The sequence below is a fragment of the Zalophus californianus genome, chromosome 4 (assembly GCF_009762305.2).
Source record: "Zalophus californianus isolate mZalCal1 chromosome 4, mZalCal1.pri.v2, whole genome shotgun sequence".
NCBI lineage: Eukaryota > Metazoa > Chordata > Mammalia > Carnivora > Otariidae > Zalophus > Zalophus californianus.
In genome coordinates this window covers 41,937,181-41,961,127 of record NC_045598.1, presented here as the reverse complement: position 1 = coordinate 41,961,127, position 23,947 = coordinate 41,937,181, and the positions used below count along the sequence as shown (strand labels likewise).

At 34.2% G+C, this 23,947-nt stretch overlaps 1 protein-coding gene across 14 annotated transcripts in view; it reads left to right on the top strand.

The window, feature by feature from the left end:
* Positions 1 to 23,947, top strand: part of TUT4 (terminal uridylyl transferase 4) — a 127,140-nt gene that overhangs the window by 82,494 nt on the left and 20,699 nt on the right. For 13 of the 14 annotated variants that reach the window (XM_027577007.2, XM_027577015.2, XM_027577090.2 and 10 more), the window contains 12 exons: positions 1,647 to 2,347; positions 4,253 to 4,403; positions 10,182 to 10,268; positions 12,210 to 12,313; positions 14,901 to 14,958; positions 15,065 to 15,168; positions 15,470 to 15,559; positions 17,185 to 17,298; positions 21,815 to 21,892; positions 22,032 to 22,209; positions 22,528 to 22,575; positions 22,662 to 22,744. In XM_027577007.2, coding sequence (XP_027432808.1) covers positions 1,647 to 2,347; positions 4,253 to 4,403; positions 10,182 to 10,268; positions 12,210 to 12,313; positions 14,901 to 14,958; positions 15,065 to 15,168; positions 15,470 to 15,559; positions 17,185 to 17,298; positions 21,815 to 21,892; positions 22,032 to 22,209; positions 22,528 to 22,575; positions 22,662 to 22,744 — 1,796 coding nt within the window. The remainder of the gene's footprint in view (positions 1 to 1,646; positions 2,348 to 4,252; positions 4,404 to 10,181; positions 10,269 to 12,209; positions 12,314 to 14,900; positions 14,959 to 15,064; positions 15,169 to 15,469; positions 15,560 to 17,184; positions 17,299 to 21,814; positions 21,893 to 22,031; positions 22,210 to 22,527; positions 22,576 to 22,661; positions 22,745 to 23,947) is intronic. The other variant, XM_027577082.2, reaches the window with a different exon arrangement.

The window sequence follows — 23,947 nt, the reverse complement described above, 5'->3', positions numbered from 1 at the left end:
AAAGTTATTCAAAACAATCTTAGAGTATTCCTGTAAGTTTCTGTCATAAAATTATGTTAAAATATAATTTGAAAATCTAGTTTTTCTGTTGTCTTTTCTAAAGTACCTCATCTCTGTGGAATGTGTAACTCACCGGAGTATATATAGAGAATATAATCAGTGGTGTTGTAATAGCATTGTATGGTGACAGATGGTAGCTACACTTGTGGTAAGCATAGCATAACTGTAGAGTTGTTGAATCACTGTGTTGTACACCTAAAACTATAATGTAACATTGTATGTCAGCTATACTTCAAAAACATTTAAAAAAAAGTACCTCAGTTGTTAAATGTGGCTAGGCTAAAGAGAAAAAAAGACTGATTTAGAAAAAAAAAAATTGAGGTTGACAAAAAAGTTTTACATCAAATCCTGAGAATATTATCATCTTTAAAATGCAAATTAATAGAATAGTTTCTAGAAAATTTAAATCATGCAGCATTTCATTCACTTTTTATAGATAAGGAATTGAATTTCTGTCCATCATTTTAGTCTGTTTAGACAATACATTCTTTTGTTGCCTGTCCTCTGTTGGCCTTCTCTAGACCCACAGATATTCTTACACACTCAAGCATGTACTTATATCTTGTACACTTACATAAAGTAAATCAATGAGCTCTAAAGCTTGTAGCTATCATAATTTGTCTTCTTGTCTTTTTCTTCTTCTAGAAGGAGAGGAAAAGCTTTTGGGTTTAGAGAACAGCCTGTGGACTTAGATTAACAGCAAAAACTAACAGATGCCCACACGTTAACAATCTGAAGCTTGCCTGTTAATCCTTTTACTTAGTGATCTTCAGTATTGGAGAAAATGTGTATTGTCTTTTGGATGTCATCCATTTGTTCTTTTTTCCTGGGGCATATTTGTATTTAAGGCTTATAAAATCCAAAAACTCAATAAGCATTTTCGAGGTCTTTTATATTTTCTTAATAAGGAGGATGTGGTTGATATAAGCCTTTTCAGCATACCCATTTTAGACTAGACCAAGATATAAGCCTTTTCAGCATACCCGCTTTAGACTGGACCAAAATTTAAATTTCGGTTTGATTTTTACTTTCTTAGATCTCTTTTTTCCTACTTTTTTATTTCTCCTTAAATTTTCTGATTTCACTGAAGTTAAATGTTAAAATCATATTTTTTAACTTGAAGTTTTGAGAGTTTTAGTTATATTTTATTTGCTTAAATTGCAAGGAGTATGTAGCTAAAGAATATTGTGACAAGAGATGAAAATTATGAATGGGTCCTAGAGGTTTGAAAAACTGAGCTAATGACAGTATAGGAAGGCATAATGGTATGCCTTTATCTACCAATTTTATCATTGAAATTTTGTAACTACTGAGTTCGTGTCCTCGGCCAACCTCTCATTAATTACCCTTATTATTATTATTTTCTCTCTTTTCCCCTTAACATTTTTATTTTATGACAGAAACAAAGATGTTGCTATTGTATTTCTCCTACTCAGTTTATAGGAACTCCCACTTAGACCTTAGATTAGGAAAGCTTTGGGAAAATGTACTCTGCTGACAGTATAGCAGTTCAGACCTTTTGGGTAAACTTGGAATTGTAGTTTGTTAGTAGATACTTAGCAACTGACCATTTCCTTTTTTCCTAGATCCATTTTCAATCAAGAGGAATGTTGCACGGAGCTTAAACAGCCAGCTTGTTTATGAATATGTTGTGGAGAGATTCAGGGCAGCTTATCGGTATTTTGCCTGTCCTCAGAGGAAGGGTGGAAATAAATCTACAGTGGATTCTATGAAAAAAGAGAAGGGGAAAATAAGCAATAAGAAACCAGTGAAGTCTGACAATATGGCATCAAATTGTTGCATTCTACTTGGAGAAAGCACAGAAAAAATAAATGCAGAAAGAGGTCAGCCCGATAAATATGATGAAATGGAATGTACATCACAGAGATGTATTACTGAAGATGACAGTTTGTTGGTAAATGAACTAGATTTGGCTGAACTTGAACAGGAATCTTCCTGTCTTTCTACCAGTGAAGACAGTGAATTAGAGCCAAAATCAAATAAGAAAGAAGATGATTTAGCACCTTCAGAAACTTGTTTAAAAAAGAAACTCAGCCAGTGTAATTGCATTGATTATAAATCCCCTGACCCAGATGAATCTGTTGGTACAGACTGCAGGTCAAATATAGAAACAGATAGTTCACATCAGATTGTGAGCACTGACACATCTGCTACCTCTTGCAACTGCAAAGCTACAGAAGATGCTTCTGACCTTAATGATGATGATAACCACCCCACCCAGGAATTATATTATGTGTTTGATAAGTTTATTTTAACCTCTGGCAAGGTAGGATACATTTTGTAAACAATCTGTAAGATTTTGTGGGTTTTTTTTAATGACTGTATTTATAGTTTTTAGATTCAAAAATGTAAAAATAGCTTCTGTGATGGTAGACTGTTATATTTTGGTATATATTTTCATGTTTTCTTTTTACATTTTTTCCTGTACTTGTCTTTAAAGAGTGTATATAAAACCTCAAAAGGTTTCGGCACTCTATTACTACTTGGTTTATTTCACTTTTTCATATAAAAGGATTCAATATATTTTATGAAAATCAGTTTGGCAAAGGCAGCAAATATTTTTAAACATTATGCTTATTTTTTCTTTCACAAAGAAGAATACAAGGTTTGTAAATTCTAATAGTATTCTACTTTAAAGTTTTGTTTGTTTTTTTTTTTGACATGGGGTGAGTGAATATATATACTTAATAAAGATAGATTGGCAGAAACTAAGATCAGGAACCAAAAATATGAAGAATCCAGATTCTGTCTCTGCCATTGAGCTTTTCTTTGGATATTGGTGTATCCTTTATAAATTAATGGAGTCTTAACTGTCTGAACTTTAACTTGATAAATTATGGAAAATAAAATACCCCAGCAACAGAAAATAAGCTTAATTACTTTGTTAATAAAAGAAAGTTCTAAGTCACATTGCTTCAAATGCAGTGTACATAATTGATATATCAGCACCCAAGATGAAAAAAAGATTGTATAGATCATGTGTAAACCAAGTAGAATATTTTTTTAAAAACCTAGAAAGTTATCCAGTTTTACTGTTTTATTCCATAATTAGTTATTGACAAGCTTTAAAATTTTTAACCTAATTACTAATCGGTGTTTCTTCATTCTTTGTAAGGATACATCTATTGCATTTTTTTTTTCGTTGCAATATTTAGGACATATGGACTGTTGAAAGGATGAATTAAATGGCAGGTTTTTAGAAAAGCCTCATAATTATATAACTGCAGTGTACATTTTTTGAACTCTGTACTTGTTCCCCCTGGAAATTCCTTTTCTAGAATTTAAATATGTCATTTAAAAAAAGTTTTGAGAAGCTAATAAAAATTCCTATGGTACTGTTAATTAGCTCATAGCACAGCATTCCCACAAGTAGAAGTTTCTGTATATAATTTACATCAGAGTTCATGGCTAGGTAAATGTTCAAGCTAATCCTGGAGGAAGAGGCTCTCTGGGATCTAGGCATTTTATAATAAAGAAAAGAATGATGCTCTTTCTTCACCATATGTTTTTTTCAGCTAGTTGGGATACGTTTTTACTGTTTTAACTACCTGGCTTGTAGTCCATTGGAATACATTTTAAATGGTGGTATAGCGTTTGCAATTAACTTTGTGGCTATCATAAGAGTTACTCCTTGTATGAAGTGAAGTTATTTTTTGAGTTCAGCCCTACAGTTGATTTCTTGAGTACCATGTTAATGTAATAAATTGAACCAACTAGCCAAGTGAGGGTTTTATAATTGATTGACTATGAAGATAGAAGGTGTTTGGAGTGAAAGGTGCCACTTGAAATTTCTTTATAATCTACTTTGTTAAAGATCTCAGTAGGTTAAATTAATGCACGTATTTCATCTTGGGAGCTGACTGAAATGTTTGCATTAACCCATACATATTGCGTCTTCTAGGATTTCCTGTATAGTACATCTCTGGGTAAATCTGATCTTGATAATGTCATTTTAGTGGGGAGGAAGAATTAAAGTGGTTAACTTAAAATATGGTTTTTACATTTAACGCTGTATTTAATTAATACTCTTTTATTTTTTTTAAACCTCCTGGAAGCACAGGTTATCAGAATCGAGTTACATAAAAGAGTCTTTCTGGACCTGCTTTCTAAGTGATGATGAGTCCCTCAGTAGTTTATTAGATTATTAGAGTATTTTTTTACCTTTGTATAGCCACCAACGATAGTATGCAGCATCTGCAAAAAAGATGGCCATTCGAAAAATGATTGTCCAGAGGATTTCAGGAAAATTGATCTAAAACCTCTACCACCAATGACAAATCGATTTCGGGAAATACTTGATTTAGTATGTAAAAGATGTTTTGGTAAGTCTTTTATTACTAGAGCTATTCTGAGTAGATTCTTTCCTAGGTTTTAAATATTTATTTTCTTATTTGAAAACAGTTTGCTTACAGTTTGTTTTGGTAGAGGTTTTTTTTAATAGTTTAGAGACCCAACAACAGACACTTAACTAAATGCCTACTAAATGCACAGCACTGTGGTAAATGCCAATGGGAATACAGGGTCCATATTATGTGTTGCTTTTAAAGAGCTTAGACTCTGGATCTGTGCTGTTTAATATGGTAGCCATTATTTAAATTTAATTAAAATAAAATTAAAAACTAAGTTCCTCATTTTTACACATCTCAAGTACTGAGTAGTTACATGTGGCTGCTGAATTGGACAGTCCAGATAAAAAACATTTCCATCATTGCAATGCTCTTGCACAGTTCTTCTCTAGACGGATATATGACATGTATGAAAATTTCCATAATTGGAAGCAGAATATATTACATGCTGTAGTAGTGGTAAACAAAATGCAGTGCAAACACAATTTTAACTGGGGTGGATCAGATGAATTGGAATTAATGATGAGGCATTTGAGATGGACCTTGAACTGCTTTTTCAGATCTAGGAGATTATGCACAAAAGTATAGGGTGTATAATTTCTTTGGGAGAAGAATTGCCTTGGGTTTGGTAGAATAAAAGAAAGATAATAGAGGGAGATAAGGCTATAATATTTTGGGAAGAGTCTTACATACCTTTATTCAACATTTATGATGTACCTGGGGTAAACCTTCACTCAGCAAACTTTTTTTTTAAATAACTTGCTGTGTCCCAGATAAAATTTTTGATGTCATAACATTTAGTTCCCCATTGTAATACTTCCCCCCCTAGACTTCCCTATCCCAGTCTCTTGCCAGGCAACCAGTTAATTGCTTTTAGACAGTATAAATTAGTTTGCATTTTCTAGAGTTCTATATAAATAGAATTACATAGAATGTACTCTTTTTTTCTGAGGTAGGGTCCTGGCTTCTTTCATTTAGCATAATTATTTTGAGATTCATCCATGGTGTGATGTGTGTAAATGTTTCATTCATTTTTATTGCTGAGCTGTGTTTCATTATATGGATGTGCCACAGTTTGCTTACCATTCACCTGTTGACTTGTTTCCAAATTTTGGTTGTTACAAATAAATTTGCTCTGTACATTTGTATGTGGGTCTGGGTATGGATATATGCTTTAATTTCTCTTGGGTCATACCTAGGAGTTGAATAGCTGGATTGTGGCACATTTTCTCTCCCAGCAGCTTTATTAAGATATAATACATTACATTTGTTTTTATTTATTCATTCATTTATATGAACTCATGGATATTTGATACTTTGGGTTATGATCTAATACTACTTTGTTGCTCATATCGTTTGGCTATTGGGAACTCTTTCAATTGGTTCCTGTGACTCTTTAATATACTCCCATCAGTGTGTGGGTTTTTTTGTTTATTTGTTCATTTGTTTTTTTTAGCACTTCCTTACTTTCTGGCACTGCAAGATGCTCCAGGCTTATCATATATATTTTCCACCCCAGTCCTAGAATTAGAAATTTCTCTGAAGAGCCCTGGTTCCTTTTGTTGGAGGATGGTATTAGAAACCAGGATCTGGAAGCTAGCGTACTTGTTATTATTGGGTGTTGCTTTTAGGCCCTCTCTGAGCGAGAAAATTATGTATATATACTAACTTAGTATATGTTCATATCTGTAAAAATTTCTATATGTGACCATCTTATATTAAGTTAAACATGACTTTGTACTGATGGCTCCAACTTGAATGTATTACCATATGGCTCATTCCAAGACTCTTCTTTCTGCTTATCTGTAAATTTCCCACTCCCAACAATGAGAAACCTGGCTCTCATCATCTGCTACCCATTTATTTAAATATTGTCCCATGTAAGTACACATGTATAACATTATCAGAACTATTATCTAATACCCCTATGGGAAATAACTTTATCAATTAAGAGTACGGTACTTTATGTGTATTCCTTTTGACCTTAGTCTTACAAACTCCACTCATTTTCAAAGTTACTTAGGTTATTACCTTTTCCCTCACTCCCGTGAGTGAAGCTGTCTTACACGTCTTAACATATGATGCTTTTGTTACAGCCTGCATTCTATCCTGAGATTCCCCAACCTCCTAGATGATTTTTTTAAATTTGCATACTGTAAAGTTGACTCTTTGTGGTGCACAGTTCTGTGAATTTTGACAAGTGCATTATGTTATGTATTACCATTATAGAGTCATACAGAATAGTTTCACCACTTTAATAATAATAAAAAAAAATCACCTGTAATTCAGCTACAGGTGTACCTTGGAGATATTGTGGGTTGGGTTCCAGACCACCACAATAAAGTGAGTGTTGCAATAAAGGGAGTCAAATGAATTTGTTTGTTTCCCAGTGCATATAAAAATTATGTTTACACTATACTGACATCTATTAGGTGTGCAGTAGCATATGTCTAAAGAAAAACAATAACAATATACCTTAATTAAAAAATACCCAATTGCTAAAAAATGTTAACCATCATCTGAGCTTTTAGTGAATTGTAATCTTTTTGCTTGTACACGGTCTTTGCGCAGTACTGATGACTGCTTGACTGATCAGGGTGACTATGGCAATTTCTTAAGATAACAATGAAGTTTGCCACATTGATTGACTCTTCCCGTCATGAATGATTTCTGTAGCATGTGATGCTGTTAGATAGCTATTTTATCCACAGTAGAACTTCTTTCAAAATTTGAGTTAGTTTTGGGGCGCCTGGGTGCCTCAGTTGTTAAGCGTCTGCCTTCGGCTCAGGTCATGATCTCAGGGTGCTGGGATTGAGCCCCGCATCAGGCTCCCTGCTCTGCGGGAAGCCTGCTTCTCCCTCTCCCACTCTCCCTGCTTATGTTCCCTGTCTCACTGTGTCTCTCTCTGTTAAATAAATAAAATCTTTAAAAAAAAAACCAAACCAAAATTGGAGTCAGTTTTATCAACTATGTTTATCAACTTTATCAACTAAGTTTATGTAATATTATAAATCCTTTGTTGTCATTTCAACAATCTTCACGGTATCTTCAGGAGTAGAGTTTATCTCAAACCCTTTCTGTAATCATTCATTAAAAGCAGCCCCTCATCCATTCAAGTTATATCATGAGATTGTGGTAATTCAGTCACATCTTCAGGCTCCATTTCTTATTCTGGTTCTCTTGCTGTCTGCACCACATCTGCAGGTTACTTCCTCCACTGAAGTCTCGAACCCCTCAGAGTCATCCATGAGGGTTGGAATCAACTTCTTCTAAACTCCTCCTGTTTATGTTGCTATTCTGACTTCTTCCCATGAATCACAGATGTTCTTAATGGCATCTAGAATGATGACTCCTTTTCCAAAAGATTTTCAGTTTCCTTTGCACAGATCCGTAAGAGGCAGCTATAACCTTCCAAAATGTATTTCTTAATAAGACATGAAAGTCAAAATGACTCCCTGATCCATGGGCTGTGGAATAAATGGATGTTGGGTTAGCAGGCATGAAAACAAACTTAATGTAGATCTCTGCCAGAGCTCTTGGGTGCCCAAGTGCAATGTTAATGAACAGTAATGTTGAATCTTTTTTTCTGCAATAGGTCTCAGCAGTGGGCTTAAAATATTCAGTAAACCATGTTGCACACAGTTGTGCTATCAACCAGGCTTTGTTCATTTATAAAACACAGGCATAGTAGATTAAGTATAATTCCTAATGGTTCTAGGATTTTCAGATTGGTAAATGAGCATCGGTTTCAGCTTAAAGACTCCAGCTACATTAGCCCCTAACAAGAGAGTCAGCCTGTTCTTTGAAGCTTTGAAGACAGGCATTGATTTTTCCTGTCTAGCTATAAAAGTCCTAGATGGTATCTTCCAATGTAAGGCTGTTCTGTCTTCATTGAAAATCTGTTGTTTAGTGTGGCCACCTTCATTAATTATCTCAAGTAGTGATCTGCTGGGTCTCAACATTGCAGTTTTATGTTATGCAAATGGTTTCTTTTCTTAAACCTCATGAGCCCACTTCTGCTAGCTTCAGACTTTTTCTTCTGCCGCTTCCTCACCTCTCTTAGCCTTCATAGAATTAAAGAAAGTTAGGGCTTTGCTCTGAAACCAAAGCCTTTTGGTTTACGCGAGTGTTGTGGCTGGTTTGAGCTTCTATTTAGACCACTCACACTTTCTCCATATCAGCAATAAGGCTGTTTCACAGTCTTTTTTTTTTTTTCTTAAAGATTTTATTTATTTATTTGAGAGAGAGAGCACAAGCAGGGGAAGCTGCAGAGGGAGAAGGAGAAGCAGGCTCCCCATTGAACAGGGAACCCAATGCCGGTCTTGATCTCAGGACCCTGAGATTATGACCTGAGCCTAAGGTAGACATTTAACCGACTGAGCCACTCAGGTGCCCCTCGTTCCTGTGTTCAATGAAGTAGCACTTTTAATTTCCTTTAAGAACTTTTCCTTTGCATTCACAGCTTGGCTGTTTCGTGCAAGAGGCCTAGCTTTCAGCCTGTCTTGACTTTTGACATGCTTTCCTCACTAAGCTTAATCATTTCTAGCTTTTGATGTAAAGTGAGAGACATGTGATTTTTTTTTTTTTCTACTTGAATAGAGGCCATTGTAAGGTTATTAATTGGCCTAATTTCAATATTGTTGTGTCTCAGAATAGAGAGGTCTGAGGAGAGGGAGAGAGATGGGGAGAATGGCCAGTCAGGGAGCATTCAGAACACATACAACATTTATCGATTAAGTTTGTTGTCTTATTTGGGTACAGTTTGTGACACCCCAAAACAGTTACAGTAGTAACATCAAAGGTCACTGATCACAGATCATCATAACAAGTACAATAATAATAATGAAAAAGTTTGAAATATCATCAGAATTATCAAAATGTGACACAGACATAAGGTGAGCAAATGCTGTTGGAGAAAAGGTGCTTGATAGACTTGCTCAGTGCAGGGTTGCCACAAAACTTCAATTTGTGAAAACCACAGTATCGGGCAAAAAAGTGAAGTGCAATAAAATGAGGTATGAGGTATGAGGTATGCCTGTATTCAACTTGCAACCACAGATGCTACATTTGTTTTTCAAAAGCTGAATATTAGTTTAAGTCATTACTGTAAATTACTGCTTTGTTCCTATTACTGTATTAACTCTTGGGAATGAGTCTGGAGGAGGAGATAGAAAAAAGACTGTTCTTAAGACTGTGGTCTTATTTGGAAAAATAATATGAATATAAATGAAATGACTAGAAAATTGTTACTAGTCACTATAAACTGGCAAGTGGTTTAGGGAATAAGGAAATTCACTTAAGAAGTCATTGAAGGCTGTGGCTGGAAGCATCTTACAGGGAAGATAGGAATCTTGACCAGACATTTGAGGGAACTTAGGTTTGAAATGGGTCAGGTGCCTTACATAACAATATTGAGTATAGACTTACAGGTAGGAAAAACAAGGAAGTATATGGGAAAAGAGCAGAATGTCTGAAGAAAACAATATTAAAGAATTTTTAGAGGTAAATATATTTTGTAGGTATTTCATAGGGAAAATGATGATGTGAAACATACATAAACCTATAAATATATTTTCTGCTGTCCCCCTACCTCTTCCTTCCCCAGTAACATTTATGATTTTAAAGTCAGAGAAGTTAACAAATAATGAAATTTTAAGTAAAGAGTTTAGGGTAAAAAATTGAATACCTTTTCAGATTCCATTTTCCTTACTTTTCTTTTTCCTTTTTCCTTTTTCTTTTTTTTTTTTAACTTAGATGAGTTATCACCACCCTTTTCTGAACAACACAACAGGGAGCAAATTTTAATTGGCTTGGAAAAGTTTATTCAAAAAGAATATGATGGTATGTCATATATTAAAAATTGATTGTTTTTGTTATTATAGCCACCTAGTCTGAGTTCTGTTTATTTTTATAAGTGTTCATTGAATGTTATGTTTTAGGTGCTATTCTAGGTGCTGGGAATACAGTACCAATACAAAAGGTGAAACCTGCTTTCGGAAAGCTTATATTAAGAAGGGTAGACAGATATTCAACTAACAAAAAGGTATATAATGTAATATCAGGAAATAATAAATGCTACTAAAGTGTAGGAGTTAAAAGGATAGCGATGGGGGTAGTTCTCTCTACTATTAGGGTAGTTCTCTCTGATAAAGTGACATTTGAAGAGAGCCATGAATAATGTGAGGGAGCAAGTTATATGAATATCCAAGGAGAGAATATTCTAGAGAGAAAGAATAGCAAGTACAAATACCCCAAGATTGGATTATGTTTGTCAATGTTTGAAGGCCATGCAGGACATCAGTGTGGCTGCGGTGGAATGTGTCAGGTAGACTGTAATAGAAAGATGAAGTCTGAGAGGTAGCCTAGAGATTGAATCATTAGGGCCTTATAGATATTGGTAGAAGGGTTTTGAATTTTGAGTGTCTAATGAGAAGCTTCTGGAAGGTTTTAACACTTAAGTGACATGATCTGAGAGAATAGAGTATAGGTCCATAAGAATAGAAACAGGAGGAGCAATTTAGGAGGCTGTTGCATAAGTTCAGGTGAGACATAATAATGTTCTGGAAGAGTCGATGAGAAGTGGTCAGATATAGGATATATTTTGAACGTAGAGCCAATAGGATTTGCTGACGCTCTACATGGTAGATATGAGGGAAGAAAAGGAGTCAAGGATGGTTTCAAGGCTTTTAGTAGTTGGGTGATATTATTTAACTGAAATAGCAAAATAGCAGAAGGAGCAGATTTGGGGTACAGGGGTGAAAAATCAAGAGTTTTATGGCCAAATATTTTAGGAAAGGATAAAGAGTTGATTTATAATCAGAATGAATTTGTACTTGTAAAAGATAATCTGTTATATACTACAGGATTCCATTTTCTGTTATATTTGTTAGTATGGAAAGTACTGACCAATCTAAGTCTGTTATATTAAACCCATGCACATTTTTATTTGCTGATGAACATAGCTTCTTTTATGTCTCTCAGTTGCCATTGAAATTTCAAGTTGGACGTCAGAACTGAATTGGAGAATTAGGTTTTGAAAATACAGAATTTCTTATCTAAATATATAATGTGAAGAATTAATAGTGAGAGAAACCCAATCCAGTTAAGCAACAGCTTGCTTGAACTGGCACCTGTTAATGACACTAAATATGAAAGGATAACTCTATCATAATTTATATCAACTGGATTAATCACTCACTTTGGGAGAATTAATTCTGTGTACTAAGGTGATATTTATAAAACTACTTGAATTGTGCCTGAAAAAACTCTTTTATTTCCAAAAGATAAATCTCTAAATATTGAACTTTACTATTGGTAGTGATGTGGAGAATGAAGAAAAGTAGATGAATTTATGAGATAGTTAAGTTGAAAGAAATTAATGGACTTGGTGATTGTTTGGATGTAGAAGCTGAGAGGGGTGTTAAGAACTACACATGTATTTCTGACGTTGGCAGTTGAGTAGATAAAGATACTATTTGCTGAGAATAGGGATTATAGGAGCAATAGGTTTGAGGTGAAAGCTGAAGGCTTAGTTTTGACTTTGATTTTATGATGTCTGTAGAAAAATGGAAAAAGCAGTTAGAAACAAGGATTGTGGGAACTTAGGCAAGAGATCTGGGCTTTAGATGAATATTTTGGAATTTCTCAGTATATCTGGCAACGGAAGGTATTTAAGCCATAGAAGTAGATAAGATCATCTTGTGTTAGTCCATTAGTAGGTAATAGAAGGCTCCTCTTCCGTGCTAATTATGAAACTTTTGACTTTTGTTTTCTTTTACTTAGAAAAGGCAAGATTGTGCTTATTTGGCTCTTCTAAGAATGGATTTGGATTTCGTGATAGTGATCTGGATATTTGTATGACCCTGGAAGGCCACGAAAATGCAGAGGTAAGAGTTAAGTGTTTGAAAAGAGATGTAGAAGTTTATTTTCTTCCAGTGGTGAATGTATTTTAAATTATGTATGTAGTATTGATAAAAATATGGTGTCATTCTTCGTGTAAATACATTAGCAATAGTAGTATTTGAAATGTGAAAGCATTTAGCACTATCATTTTAGAAGACATTCGAATGTCTAAGTACATTTACTTAAAATTCAGTAATTTTATAACACAAAAACCATGTCACTAAGAGTTAAAAGTGCTTTGTAATGAATTTTTGGAAAAAATTAATACACCATAGAGTTGCAGTTTTTTTCATTGGAACCAATGTGAAGCCGGTGCTACTGTAGTGAACACTGATCTCATTTCCTCTGTCTTTTCATATCTCTTCCATTAGGTGATATCTTTGTATCACTAAAGATAGAAAATAAAAGTGAACATCTAATTTATAAATGGATTGTGTTGTACGAGTTAATTGTTATTTGGGGGCACTTAGAACACATTTTTTTCCGTAAAGCAATGTTACAAATGTCATGTTCTAGGATAGCTTTTAGAAACTAATTTTGGATGGGGAGGGGAACTAACATTTATTGAGGCCTCATTTCATTCTTACAACCACCTTCGAGGTAGATAATTTCCCCCATTTTACAGATGAGGAAACTGAGGCTTTGAGAGATAAACTGACTTGCCCAAGTTCACACAGCTAGTAAATGTTGGAGCCGGGATTCGTACCCAGGTCTGTCTGACTCCACAGTTCATGCTCTTTCCATTGTATCTCACTGCTTCCCTGTAATTTATTTAACCCATAATGTAGCTGAAATATAGTACTAATAGTACTGTAGAACCTAACCACTACTTTTGGAGTTTCACTGTGAGATGCCAGGAGCAGACCTTCCCCCAGAGCAGTCTCAGCAGTGAGAGTGGGTACTTACGCTTTCTCTCTTTGTGTACCATCAGCAGTGGAAACAAGATTGTCCAAGCTCCAGTAAAGAAAGGGCCTGACTGGATAGGGAAGTATCCCAGGCCTTCCTAGCAGCAACTAGAAAGGAGGGGATCCCTATAGTTGCTCCTTCCTTTACCAACATAACTGTTGGAATTTATGTCTCCAAATCAGGGACTGCTTGCAAGATTGGGGTGTGGCCAAGCTTCTGGCATCTGTAGTGGTGTCAGTATAGCCTCTGTTGTACTATAAAAGAATTCAGCAGAATAGTGTACCTATGCATTTCTGAATTTTTTTTCAAAAGGTGGCTTTTAAATTGTTAGAACCAGAGTAATGATGGCAGAGTACAGATGTCTAGTAGATCCTTATTTCTGGCCCTAAGAAATTATTTCTGGTATTAACATTTTATCTTTTAAAAAAATGGAAAAATTGTAAATATTTTAGTTCTTCTTAACTAACTTCTACTCAGTGCCATCTACTGGAAAGAGGCTGCCAATCTCCGTTTTGAAGAGCAAGAATTGAGGGAATAGGAAATGATTTTACCCAGGGGTGGAGGTTAGGGTTTAGATACCTTCTATGTAAAATTTAATAATCAGATTTCTAATCACTAAGGGTTTGTCTGTTATATATCATCTGTGCCATTCACACTGGAAAGTTGAAGCAATGAAAAAGAATACATTTTCTTCCAGATGAGACATTGTTGAAACATAATTTAGCATAAATTCTATCCTTGCATAATAAATTTTATTATGTGTTAATTAGCAACTGTAGATTCCCTTGAAATCCTCAGGTTAAGCCGCAATGATTACTGCTCTCTAGTGGCTAAAAAGAACATGTTGGGGATATACAAAAGTGCTTTTAGTAGTAAGTGTGGGCACTGATGTATATACCGTTTAGCTTAATCTAGTTAAATTACAATGCCATTATCTTCCCTATTCCTTGTATCATGGTTATTCTTACCATATCAACTCTGCTGTCTCTGATTTTTAAAAAAAACGTATTTAAATTTGTAGAGGTAAGAATTTTCTTGAAGAAGTAGGTATGGTAATAATTGGATTACTTTTCCTCATCAACATAATGACAATAAATAGCTCACAGATTTAAAGTGCTCATTTTGTGCCAAGCATGCTGTTGAATGCTTTACGTATATGTCTCATGTAATCCTTCCAGCTACTTGATAGGGCAGGAGTTTATAATTATCTTGGTTTTATAGAATAGTAGTATGAGGCTCCAAGGGGTTAAGGATCTGGTCAAAGTCACGCAGCTTATTAATAAGGTTTGTCTAAATTCAGAGCCTATGTTCTTAAACACTGTACTGTTTTGCCTTCACCAGATCCATCTCTAGTTATGTATTTCATATATTTGAAAACATTATTCTCCTGTTTTTGTGCGCCTCACACTTTAATGTGGATGTGAATTACCTGGGAATCTTGTTAAAATGTAGATTATGATTCAGTAGACTGGGGTGGGGCCTGAGATTCTGCATTTCCATCAAATTTCCAGATGATTGCGATACTGCAGGTCTCTAGACTGCATACTTTGAGTTGTTTATAGCTGGAGATTTTCAGTGCTAGTATTAAATGCCTCATTAAAATGAATTTGCACAAGGCCAAATTGACTTAGACAAACTTTATTATTTGTTTCTTTTGTTTTTTAGAAATTAAACTGTAAAGAAATAATTGAAAATTTGGCAAAAATTCTTAAGAGACATCCAGGTATGAATCTTAAGTTACAGCTTTAAAACAACAAAATATTTTTTAGCTTCATGAAAATTATTTAACCTAATGAAGTTTTTGTATTTGTTTGTTTGTTTTAAATCAGGTTTAAGGAACATTTTGCCTATAACTACTGCCAAAGTGCCTATAGTAAAATTTGAACATAGACGAAGTGGTTTAGAAGGTGATATCAGTTTATATAATACATTGGTAAGTGTTTCTTTCTGTATAGACATAGGTATGTTTACACTTGTCATTTTAAAAGTTTATAGATAAAAAATGAAAAGTTTACAGATCACTGACTATACATTTATGTTTAAAAGTTTCAAATGTGAGCATTATAAGACAAAAATATTTTTAGGAATCATCTTGATATTTCCTTCAGATTGAAGATTAGTTTTTGACTCATTTGCAGGTATTCTAAGTTTTAATATAATTGTATCTTTTTATCTGATTTATAAGTTTAATTTTAATAAATTTGAAATGCTTTCAAATACGTAATTTTTTTCAGGCTCAACATAACACAAGAATGCTAGCTACTTATGCAGCTATTGATCCTAGAGTACAGTACTTGGGATATACTATGAAAGTGTTTGCAAAGGTATTTATAAAATAGTTAATGATCTCCTTTGTTATAATACTCATGATAGTTAAAATGAAATATACTGATGTCAGACTTGTGAAAAATCTCTTCTCAGTTTTGTTTATCTGAGCTTTTAAAGGAAGCACTCAATAGTAAATGATTTAAGTTTATACTTATTAGAGTAGTGTCTTAGTTTTTTCCTGTATGTGCTTTATTCCCATGTGTAACACTTGACTAAATTCTCAGTAGTAAAATTACTCAATGCAATAAAGATTTTCAGCCCCAGGTATGGGAATTTGGCGTATCATCCTAATTAAGAATCTCTGGGTTAGGACATCTGAAATTTGGGTTTAGTCATAAGTTTTTTTTGGCCAAGAAAACAAAACAATCCCAATAAAACCTTGTGTTTCTCCTGTTATAACACTTATAATACTGAATTCTGTTTTCTTTTTTTAGCTAAGTGGGTAAACTCAATGAAGATGGAGACCTGTATCCCCAATATAGTGTACCTGCCTTATGGTAGCTGCTCAATAAACAGTTAATTTTTTGAATGTTTTGGTAGAAGGCTTCTAGTAGCTGAATGATTTGGTTGCATTTTCATTTCACTAAATCCACTCTTCCACAACAGGGAGACGTACTTGTTTAGATATTCCTATACATGTCTTTGTGGACAGAGGTCATCTTAGAAAAGAGTGGCGTTTAGCCACATCCTCAAGTTGTATTTGATATGGCTGTTTTTCTAGATTCATCTCAGAATAACTTTAGCATAAGGGTTCTGTACTTCAGTGGAGTTGTAGTAATGAAACTAAGTCTTTCATGTCAGAGAAATCATTCCTCCCCCTTTATATACAGCTGAAGTCTTACTCAGGGGAAGCCTCTGAGGATTCTTTTAGGATTTATTTTTAATTAAAAATTTTGTTTGGAATAGTCAACTTACTCGTGGTTCAGAATTCAAAAAGTCTAAAGGGATTTCTGGTGGAAAATCTCCCTTCCACACCTGTCTCCTAGGCAACCAGTGCCTCTTGCTAGAGGCAACTGGTATTAAAAGTTCCTCTGTATCCTCCCAGAAATATACCAGTATAAGTAAATGCAGAAATTTCCTTTCTCCTTTTTATAATGGGTATAAATATACTAAAAACATTGTTTTGTACTTTACTTTTCTCACTGATCAATAGATACTGATAATTACTTCCTATTAGTATACTAGAGCTTCCTTGTTCTTTTTTAATGGCTACACCCTGATCAGTTGTTTAAAACCTGTGCTTTATTGAGGAGTCTTAAGTTTCTGTTTTTTTTTGCTGTTAAAACAGTTCTATGATTAAAAAGAACTTCTTATTTCACATATTTTTTGGTATTTGGTGTGTTTGCAGGATAAATTCTTAAAATTGCTAGGTTAAGTGAGATGTGCTTTTGTAATTTTGATATTATCAAATTATTCTTCATAGATTTTATGCTAATTTATATGGTCGTCTGTAATTGTTATGAGAGTGCCTGTTTACCCATCCTCATAATAGTTTGTTATTTAACTTTTGGATATTTGACAGTTTGATGGGTTAAAAAAAGTAGTATCTCAAAGTAGTCAGTACTTCTGCATGGAATAAGATTCTGAAGTTTTATTTTCAATCATTGTTATGTTTCTTTAGCGATGTGACATTGGAGATGCTTCTAGGGGAAGTTTATCTTCATATGCTTATATCCTTATGGTGCTGTACTTTCTGCAGCAGAGAAAACCACCTGTTATCCCAGTTCTACAAGAGGTAGGTGTTTAAGAAAACTGTAAAGGAGTTTCTTTTGAAAACATTAATCTAAACACAGAAGATCTTGATCAGTTATCAGGTCATGAAGGATTTTTCCAGCGTGGACATCCTAAGTTTTCTTCTTCCCTTAATGATATAATCACATAATGAATCTTTTTGAAAAATTCATTATGGGAGAATATAGACTACCAAAGGAATTTTAGATAAACAAAACTATTGAATATCTTTTGTAGTGTGTTTGTATTTCATAGTCTTAGAATGCTGCAAGTGATTATGAAAGTATTATAGCCATCCATGAACTCATACATTATAGTCTCTCAGATGCAAATATAAAGTTTCTTCTCTCCATAATATTCTCTCTGCTCCTGCCTGGCAATGAACTTTAGTATATTCTTGTGTATACTTTGGTCAACTTTGTGAATTTTGGTTAAGAGAAAACCCAAGAAAATTCTTCCTCATTTCTGTAAGGTCATGTTAAATTGCATTAAGCCTAAGAATGTACATTAGAAGAAACATTATACTTCTATTCATTCAGATTTGGTGACTCATGGGTTCCCTTTTTGTAGCCAATTTATACTCTGTGAAATAGGTTTAAAGGAGTTCTATTCCTGGCACAAAGTATATTTGCAAGCATTAGGGAGAATCCAGTTCTAATATCTTAGAAAGGTGATTATTTTGAGGTCAGAGAGAAGCATCAGAATTATTTGGCAAATCACATATTCTGACTTTACACAAACCAGTAGTCATGGCAGAGAAGAAAATCACAGAATAAGCAAGCCATATGGTGGATGTCAGATGGCCTTAGTAAGTTTTAATAAGTTCTAATGAATGCCATGTACTTATAGCAGCATTTGTTCCCCCTTTTAAATTAACAATAGAGAAGAAACAAAAATTTCAAATATCCTTTCCTGGCAGAAAAATTTAAGTTGCTGAATCTGTGTTGCGTGATGTGGTTTTTAACTAGGTTGTATATAGTAGGATATTTAAAATTTAACATGAATTCATGAGGCCTGACAAGGCCAGGGTCATTCTCTGTATTAGTCTAACTGTTGTTAAGACTTTAAATTTGGGTAATTTAAATGCATTATTACACAGGAATATCATAGCAGCCATTTACTATGATTTGCTCTGACTTTGACAGAATATTATGATAAACTAAAGTGGCACACGAGTTTTATTTTCATGGTGGTTTGTGGGTAATTCTACTACCCACGATTGAGGAGCCATTCAGGAAAGAGCGGGGCATGATTTTGGAGCTAGAGATATGTGGTCTGAATTCTAATTCTGACATTGTGGCCTTCACTAAGATGCCTGACTGCCACTAGTCTGAGTTCCATCAACAGTAATAATGTAATAATAGTATTATTTCAGTGTTGATATAAGGAACAGAGAAATCAAATGCCCTTGAATTATATAGTAAGTGCTAAAGTAGGTGTTCATAAATGGTGCTTGCTTTATCATTATTATTATTACTACTATCATTAGCAGCTGTATTAATATTATTATTGGAAAAATGTAGGCAGGACTGCAGTAGCCAACTTCAAGAACTCTCCCATTATCTGCTTAACAGTGCTTGATGAAATGAGAGACAGTCCATGGAATGTTTTCCATCATAATGAGCTCTGATTGTGGGGGGCTTTGTGATACATATGAACTGATGATATATGGATTTTTGCTTCTGGCCTTTTTTGCTTATCATATGGGACCCCATTGTCCATTGCTCTGGCATCATTTAAGTATTGGTCATTGACATCGATCAACTTTTAAGGGTAAGGATATGTTTAATGAAGCTGTTGATCTTTGACTCCATTTGTAATTGAACCTAGACTTGAAGCGACTGGGTATAAGTAAGACTCTGCTAAGTGTATTTTTCATGGTTAACAATACAGAGTTCTTTAGGTCAAAAGGAGCTTTCCTAAGCAGAATGATTTTGCTGTATTCTAGAAAATCATGAGTAAAAATAAATTTTCACGTAAAAGTACTAAGAGAGGATTAGGGAGTGTTAACTACACTTGATATTATGAACTTCTATGTTTTCTTAGCTTATATTAGCTTAAAAATTGCAACTGAATGGATGAATCTTGAGGGCAGTATGCTAAGTGATAAGTGAAGTAAACCAGTCACTAAAGGCTAAATATTATATGATTTCACTTATATAGGGTAGTCAAACTCATAGCGATGGAAAGTGGAATGGTGGTTTTCGGGGGCTAGGAGAGGGAGGAACAGGGAATTATTGTTTAATAGTGTCAGTTTCATTTTTGCAAAATGAAAATTCTGTGGATGGATGGTGATGATGGTACACAACAATGTGAGTGTACTTAATGCCACTGAACTGAACACTTGTAAAATTTACCATCATAATCATTTTTGTTATGTGTATTTTACCACAACTGAAAAATTTAAATATTGTAGTTTAAATATAGCAGCAGATACTAAAATACTACAATTAAATGTGAAAGTAAATATGGAAAACATACAGAATCACTCCTTGTACAAATATGATTGTTCACGAGGTTTTACAGGGAGGACTGAGAGGTCACTACTCAAGTAGAGCATGATTGGTGTTGAGAGAAAGAGAAGAGAGAAATGGAAAGAGAAATTGTGTGTGTAAGAGAAAGGGGGGGATAGCAATTATCCTTCTAAGGGCTGAAACAGTGGAAAGTTAGAAAGTGAAATATGAGAACTCATTAAAAAAAGGGCAAATCAGTGATTAAATACCTTCCAAGGCCCACAGGGTCCACTTCACTGTGTTATCAGCCAACATACTGGGTCATAGTTGTTAATCAAAAATAAGAATTATATTAAAAAGAATCAAGGTATAATGACGTAGCTTATATTATTCCCATGTATTACCTATAATAGCATCTGTAAGGGTAAAATATTCTATAATGGCAAAATATTACACTTTGGTTTCTTTAGTATCTTCATTTCTTTTTTCAGGGCAAGATTTGTTGTATTTATCAATATCTAATTGCCATGCTCTCCCTTTTTTGTTTTATGAAGTGTCAGAGTTTATGGTAGATAAATGATAACTGTATTTAAGTTACATATAAATATAAAAAGCAACTGGGGCATCTGGGTGGCTCAGTTAAATGTCCGACTCTTGATTTCGACTCAGGTCATGATCTTAGGGTTGTGAGATCCGGCAGTGCATTGGGTTCCATGCTCAGTGGGAGTCGGCTTGAGAGTCTCTCCCTCTCACCCTCTGCCCCTCCTCCTTCATGCACGCTTGCATGCACACTCTCCAAAAAAAAAAGGCAACTTCTTAGCCTAAGTTTCTGGAAACTTCATCTTTTTGTAAACATGCTTCCAGAGTAAAATATATTCATTCAACAAACATGTATTAAGTATGTATTCTCTCTATATAAATAGCAGGCTTTGATATAAGTAGGAATTTTGGCTCCAAGTTACAGTTTTTGCCTACAAGGAACTTAAACCTGAGAGTGATATTAGAGGGGCCAGATAATGTTAATTTTGTAAATCACTGTGCCATCTAAAATGGAAGGGGTGATGGGGACCACCTTATCTGATGGTTTTAAAGTATTTTCTGGTAAGCTCTAGGGGCTTATTAGTGTATGTGTGAGAAGTGAGATATGGAAAAAATGGGGTATGTTTTCTCCACTTAGGATTCTGTTAAAGTACCTCTACTTTTATCTGCTTTAAGCTTCAGGAAGGTTCCATTTTAGGAAAGGATTCTACAGCTTCAAAGAAAAATGAAATTTGAAAATCAACTGACCTAATTAATCTCTTATTTTCATTGGGAAAACAGTGAAGGGTTTAGGAGGATAATTCTCTTGTCTAGAATCACTGCCAGGCAGGACTAAGATTAGAAATGAGGTCTGCTGACTGTGAACCTGTTGCAACTATTTTCTTTTTTAAAGAACTCATCTTAAGGGATACTTTTCTTCTAGTAAAGTAACATTACTCCCCCTTCCCTTTCCTCAGGACAGTGGATTATTATTCATAATTAATCATGAAAATTTTACAGTTTTTATCAAGATGTCAGGAAAAGCTACCTAATTTTCTCTTTAAAGAAATCAATACCCAGGGGCTTTTCGGCATCATCTCATACAAATAACTGATTAAAAGTACTAGAGCCTGTCCCCAAAACAAGTGGTTCCATTGATTTCCTTTGGGTATACAAATCAATAGGTATTATGTATTTCTACATCTGTGATCCATTGATGAAAATGTGGTTTTCATTGTTTTTTTTGTTTTTTTTTTCTTTAGTTTTACTTCATTAGTCTTGGGCTGGATGCGTTTTGACAGGCCAAGTAGATAACATCAAATGTGTCATTTGGAGAGTCTCAAGCTCTTAAGATATCCTTTCCCAGCTTTGATCTTCCAGATACATTTTATTCATTAATAACTTGGCATCAAATTATACTATCCTGACATGTTCCTTTTGGAAAGAAGTATCTCAATATCTCTTATAGGTACATTCTAAAATGATATAAGGATACTTAGGCGTTTACATAAGAGGACATAAAATCTAACGATAAAATTGTTTTTACAGATCTTTGATGGAAAACAGATTCCACAGAGAATGGTTGATGGATGGAATGCATTTTTCTTTGATAAAACAGAAGAACTGGTAATTTTTTCATAGTCTTTATGTTATAGAATGCTCACTGATATGTGTTAGGATTTGCATAATTTAATAATTTTACTTATATTTGTGTTCCATATTTTGAGTAAGTACAGACATCTCTCTCTTTTTTCTTACCTATAAGAAAAAACGTTTACCTTCACTTGGAAAGAACACAGAAACATTAGGAGAGCTTTGGTTGGGACTGCTTCGCTTCTATACTGAAGAGTTTGATTTCAAGGAATATGTAATTAGCATTCGGCAGAAAAAGCTGTTGACAACTTTTGAGAAGCAGTGGACATCCAAATGCATTGCAATTGAAGGTAATCATTAGCTGACATTAACTGGGGAACAAAACAAAACAAAAAGCCACAGTTTCATTTGGCAAGGAAATTGAAGGGAAGACTGAAAGCACATTAGAATTTGGAAGATTTTTCCTCTTCATTTTTATGTTTCTGTCCTTTTATTATTTTTTTCCCTCCGCCCCAATTTCTATCTTTTTTAATCTGTAATTTTAGAAGAATAATTTGCTGACTTGAATAGTTTGAGTTACATAGTGCTACTCTCTAGTTATGGCTTGTATGTATATTTTTTTACAGTGAACAGAATTCTTAATTAAAAAATAAATATTTCTTTTCTAGATCCTTTTGACTTGAATCATAACCTTGGTGCTGGAGTTTCTAGAAAAAGTAAGTTTTAAATACAGAAATCCCCTGTTTTTAAAGCTTTTACACATTAAGGTCTGCATCTTTATTTTTTCTTCTTTTTTCAACAGTGACCAATTTTATCATGAAGGCATTTATCAATGGAAGGAAACTTTTTGGTACCCCCTTTTACCCACTCATTGGCAGAGAAGCCGTAAGTTTACATAATTTGGATTCTGAATCTTTTTTCATATAGAACTGCTTTTTTTGTGGTATAGGAAGCCTTATCCTATTTCCAAGTTGGTGTTAGAAACAGGAGAAAGAGATGATTATACACTCCTTATATTTTTTTTTATTGCACTTATCATAGTTCATAATGAGGTATCTATTTGCTAAATTTTGTGTATCTATTTGTTTAATTCTGTCTTCCCCCATTAGACTATAGCTCCATGAGGACAAGGGTCTATTATGTCTCTTCACCATCATATCTCCAGTACCTATTAAGATGGCACATTGGATGTACCAAATAAGGATTTGTTGAATGAATGAAGGTAGTCAGGAGTCAGTATCCTTAAATTTTGAATTTGAGGTGCTGCCCCATGCCCCTCTTCCATCCCTAGAAATCTTGATGAAAATATAAAGAGAGAGGACAACACCAAAGAAATACTTTCTTACTTGCTGAGGCTTCTGCTCTAATTTTGGTGTAGCCCTGGTAACTGAATGTGATGGCATGGAGCTGAGAGGATTCCTTTTGCCTGAACTGGGTGGCATAGTAGTTCCCATTCCTCTTGGTCTCGCTCTGTTTTTTGCTTGCTTTCTAATGGGAGGAGGTCTAAATTTCACAGAGAAAGAAACTTCCAAGAGAAGCAATCTCAAGAGAGAAACTGTGTCTCTACTATTGCATAACAAATATCCTTGATCTTGTTCAGTACAGTTTCCACACTCTTTCTTTGGGATGTAGGGTAAGAAAAGCAGAAAAATCTACAGCTTTTTTCCCTTGTAGCACTGATTCTTGACATTTTTTATTGTCCTGCCTCTTGGGGGGGGGGTGATAATAATTATATTGGAGAGAAAGAAAATAATAGTAAAATTTGAAATGACACAGAAGTTGTATCAAATGTCAAACAAAAGGAAAATCCAACAATGATTTTACTAACATACTAATTAAAAAATAAATGAAGAGAGCATAGATCAAAACAAATCTGATGATGCACTGATAAAACATTTTACCTGAAAATTGTGGGAATTCCAACTATTAATGTGTATATGTGCATATGTTCTATAGGAACCTACCGGTTTCATGTTGTCAGACTTTTTAGTAGAATATTAGAATCCTTAGTAAACTGCAAATGTGGTAATTTTAGTCTATGAATACAAAATTTTAGTAACTCTTAATAACTCAGTATAATAATATAAT